Here is a 4,819-nt window from a genome sequence, read left to right as displayed (position 1 = left end):
TACTTGAGGCAGCTAGCTAGCTGTCATGATCTAATATAAGCCATCACCAGAGCTAAATCCCCGCCATCAACAGAGAAATGTCTCCCATTAATATATATTTATCTAGGTGTATTTCAGATGTCAAGGATATTGGGATTGTTTTGGATGTTTAATCAAGCATGTACCCTAGCCATAGGTGGGCTTATGTTGTAAATTAAAGTTAGCTATCGATAGCTGACTGAAGTGGACATTAGCACTACAGTAGCTACATGAAAACGTACTGTAGCTGAAGGCAAATTTACCACAGAGGGATTGTTTCTGATTTCGCACCTGAAAGTGTTGATAGTTTATTACTGTTCTATAATATGTGACATAGTGGTAAATCTGATAGCAACAGCAGGCTAAGCCCAGGCTCCCAGTCCCAACCCACTGACTAGCGTGACTCTGGCCATCGGTAACGTTCCAGCTTCATAGGCAAAGATGGAACAGTATGTGCGCTCTGCTCTAAGATCTTTGGAGAGAGATGGTAGTGTTTGAGAAAATATACCATATTGGGTGGGGAGACTTCTGTGATGAAAATAGACTTACATTTGATTAAGATAGTGGCAAGTGATGTAGCGGTGCTACCCTAATATTTAGGCTGCAGTAGATGTTAACCATGTTAAGCGTTCACCATACTGCAATTAAGTATACTTTTGATTATGCCTCATTTGCCAATAGAATATGAATTGTTACATGTGGAATTGCTTGTTGATGAGTGTAAGTAATGATGGCAAAATAAACTCATTCTGCTCGATCAAATATGCACTTATGCAATATATATATATTTTTTTTTCAGAGACACTGTTGAAATACTTTGGAGCACATCTCTATCTCTACCTAACTCTACCTCATCAAGTGTCTGCCTCCATGGCTGATGACATAGAAGGTGAGGTTTTCTTGATGGCAAATGGTTACATACTGTAGCCTGTTAATATGACATGACACATTTAACATAGTTTTTGTTTTATTTATTTCTGTATTTATTTAATCATTGCAGGTTCGTCCACTGCAGAGTTGCAGATACCTGAAAGCCAGGAACGAAGTAGGAATAAGTATCTATTTTTTGGGACATTTTATTTTTGATTATTAATGTTTGTCTATTTTGGTTTTATTTTGTAGTTGAAGATTGCTCATTTAATGCACATTTGCGGATCTGTTCTGCAAATCTGTTGAAAAACAAGTCATTAAACGGATGTACTTGTTTACAACAAATACAAATGCTGTTGTATTTCGTTATTTGTCAATTCAGCTTCAGTAAACCACCCTTAGTGCTTCACTTTGAATATGAATGTTTTAAATAAATCTGTAAATAATAAATAAATTAGTACCCTCTAAGATTAAAAGGTGACAGGGTTGGTGTAAATAACAACTAATACATTGGTTTACCAAGCACATGGGGCCAGAAGTCTAGAGCGGAGCCCCAAAACATTTTTGGCATGAGAGCAAGGATGGATTACTGAATGAGCCTACCGAGTCCTTATGCATCTGTGTCCAGGGGGACAGTAGTTCATAATCAGTCACTGTATTAATACATAACCTCACTGTATTAATTTATAATATGACATTATAGTGTGAAGTTGTCAATTATCGCCAAGCACAGGTGACTCTGCGTTGTGGGAGGGGGCCCCCAAATCAAATTCTGCTTAGGGCCCCCAAAAGGCTCGGGCCGGCACTGTATGAAAGTGTAGACTAGCCTAGAAATCTAGACGCACCCTAGCGGCGGCAAATTAATTTGCTCAGCCTGTACGTCTAGTATCAAACCATAGGGATTTCTATTGGCTAACACCGTGGATGTTATTCAATCACAGCGCTCTATTTTGTTAGAGAGTCTTAAGGCGGGCTTAAAGGAGAATTCGAGCAACGAGTAAGAATGAACAGCTATGATAAGGGATCAGATTCCAAAAATAATTCAGTGGAAATGCATGGATTCCAGTTGCTGCTACTAGAAGAAACTGGAATCCATGCATTTCCACTGAATTATTTTTGGAATCTGATCCCTTATCATACTTGTTAATTCTTACTCGTTGCTCGACTTATCGTGACTAAATTCAAGATGGCTGCAAACGCTAAACTTCGTGAAGATACTGTCTGTATAAATCGTCTTGTAAGTAAACAACCAGTGCTTTTTCAAAGTTCTCAATGTCTCGTTTTAAATGTCAGGGCTCTCTGAAGTCTACCAATGAAGTGTGGAGATACATTGAGCCTCATAAATGGGTGTAAAAAAGTGATTTATTTGCATGGCTAGCCCGATGCCGAAGCACCACTATTGAAAAAGCTGTTGGTAGCATCGGCTAACTAGCGCCAGATTTTGGAGTGCAGGGGACAAGCCGAGATGGGCTATGAGACATACGTTCACACTCGGTATCATGTTTCAATACACTTTAGGTCAATATCACACCGGAATTCTCCTTTAACAGGATAACAACAGTCCTGCGACGGTGAACAACAAGGAAGGTGGCTATGGCGAACGAAGAGCGGTTGTTTGAATCGCCATTGGCGTCAACTTTGGAGAAGTTGGACTTGGTGCTTTTCTTTGAAAGTTGAGCAACACAATGCACTTAAGTCATTCCTTTCGAAGAAGGATGTATTTGCCGTTTTGCCGACCGGATACGGATATGGTCGTAGCGCTGGCCTATTGCATGCCTAGGCAGTTTGAAAGTCAATTCTCTGCCCGCCCCTTGGATTAAGCGAGGTGAATGGTTCGATGCCAGACTATACATTTCAATGATATAGGATGGCCCGCCAGACTAAGTGTAGACTGTATACTGTCGAATTATGCAAAAACGTGAAATTCAACATTTTAACCCATACGTTTGTTTATTGTGGATTTTCTCAAAATTACACTGTGCGCAAGACGACTGGTTTCGCCTTGCAGGGTCACATATGTCTAAGTTTGTGTGTAATGGTTGCTGCTGGACTACTGAAAGGGCTGGGTTGCAAGATGGCCCATCAGTCTATGTTGAGGTGAGCTGTAGAGAGCACCATAGACTCAGCCTCTGACTATATGGAATATTGCATTGGATAATTTGTTTGTAATTGATTTTGCCTAGGACTAATATTTTGTTTCATTTCCTATTCTGAGTTAATTATTGATTATTTAAATATTTTGGAAGTTTGTTTTATTTTTACTTTTGGCTGAATAAAAGAGGGGAACCCTCATTTGGCATCTTATCTGGCGCAGTCTTCCTGCTTTTCACTGCACGGCTATCCCGATCACAGTCTACATATAGGATATATCACTAATTTGGTATGCTATATGAGCAACATAATGAAAGAAGAGGCATATTTTTGGTGATTTTGAAATTTATTGCAAAATGAGTTTGTGCAATGAAATAGTTCAAATTTAGCTGAATATCATTTAGCCTAACTCTCGGTTTACTGAAGCTCAGCCACAGATGCTGTTGATGTTGCCGGAAGTGGATGGAGCTGCTGAGTTGCCGTTATGCATCCGAAGGAAGTGAATCAAGGCCCTTCTCTTGCTCTCCAAAGCGACCAGCATGAGAGACAGGCCCAGGCTGGGGCCAAGTAGGGTCATCTCATGGGATGAGATTGCGGGTCTGCGGGAGGTTGAGCTGACCATTTCATCACTCAGCTTGCAACCATCTCCAGAAGCCTTATAGCTTTTTGCATCAGCCACTGGGGAAGTTTGAGTAGCATTAGTCCCTACGCGACGCTTCAGCTGGGCCAGGAAGTGCTCAGACCCCCTCTGGAAGTAAGAATTGACAAACACCTGCATGTATGGTGGGAAAAACAGGAGGTGAGTGGCAGGTGAAAAACAGTTGGTGAGCTCTCAAATTCTTCCAACTTACTTTTTTTCATGAATTTGAATTTGCTTAATGACTAAGCAGAATGTAGTCTAGTAATTCTGTTTAACTCAACGTGCTAAAGTGGTGATACATACCTTGACCTCTTTGACAGAGATGTCCATGCAGGGATTTCCATGGTTTTCTAGGTTAAATCCAGGCCTGGTAAATCCATACAGGTTAAGTTGGCGATAGAAGTTCTTGATGCTCTTTGTGCCGAATTTACGATCAATCACATCCCTTTGAAGGATTTCAGCAATGAACATCCTCTCGTGGATAACCACGGCAGTTCCATCAGCACTCCACCAGACGGACCGATAGGTGTCATTTTCAACAACATTCCAAAATATATAAGGGAATGTGTGTGACTGACCTGCTGGTCTACACTTATCATTGTTCGTTTTTTGTACTATTTGAGTTGGTCTCAGTTCAAGGCCGATTTTCTTCCTCTTGTCAGAGGGTATCAGTGACAAGAGCACCCGTGCCCTCTCTTTCCTCAAGGTGTTTAGGTCAGCAGATGCTGAAGATGAACCTTTAGTCGACGGGCGACTGTATGGCCGAGGTTTGCATTTCTTTTGACTGGTCATCTTCAAATTGAGGGGTGACTGGTCATTGTGAATATCCATCACTTCGTCCATTACAATATCAGAATACATCTTACTCTTTCGCAGTGCTGGCAGTGAATGAAACATAGAACCAGACCATGAGATATAACTTTGCAAAGTAGAATCCTACAAGTGTTCTAAATTCTAGAGTTGCCATGGTGAAAGACATCATAAAGACTAGGGCCTTTGGACTGTTGTTGGATGCAGAGCCCTAGAGAGAGATAAGGCTCTGGTTGGATGTATTGACATTGTTATTATTGCTTTTTTGCTTAATGTTGGCTTACCAACTTACCACACACACACACACACAAACACACACGTAGGAGGAGGATATTCAATGTGTTGACACATGACACACACACACACACAAACACACACACACACACACAC

General features: G+C 41.0%; 1 protein-coding gene across 1 annotated transcript; it reads right to left on the bottom strand.

Annotated features, from left to right (window-relative positions):
- Positions 1 to 3,306: 3,306 nt before the first annotated feature.
- LOC121692700 (heat shock transcription factor, Y-linked-like) lies at positions 3,307 to 4,524 on the bottom strand. Its single transcript, XM_042071514.1, has 2 exons — positions 3,923 to 4,524; positions 3,307 to 3,751 (listed from the first exon to the last, which is right to left on the bottom strand). Exons 1-2 carry the CDS (start codon positions 4,514 to 4,516, stop codon positions 3,407 to 3,409), a joined length of 939 nt encoding a protein of 312 aa, XP_041927448.1. The 5' UTR covers positions 4,517 to 4,524; the 3' UTR covers positions 3,307 to 3,406.
- Positions 4,525 to 4,819: the final 295 nt, after the last annotated feature.

This window comes from Alosa sapidissima, chromosome 19 (genome assembly GCF_018492685.1).
Source record: "Alosa sapidissima isolate fAloSap1 chromosome 19, fAloSap1.pri, whole genome shotgun sequence".
Classification (NCBI taxonomy): domain Eukaryota; kingdom Metazoa; phylum Chordata; class Actinopteri; order Clupeiformes; family Clupeidae; genus Alosa; species Alosa sapidissima.
The sequence above is the reverse complement of the archived record's forward strand: the minus strand, read 5'-3'. Positions and strand labels throughout refer to the sequence as shown.

Excerpts from the sequence above, each read along its gene's own strand:
- LOC121692700 (XM_042071514.1), bottom strand. The coding sequence starts at position 4,516 with ATGTTTCATTCACTGCCAGCACTGCGAAAGAGTAAGATGTATTCTGAT. Across the intron at positions 3,752-3,922 it reads TCTCTGTCAAAGAGGTCAAG|GTGTTTGTCAATTCTTACTT; the intron begins GTATGTATCACC and ends CCATACATGCAG.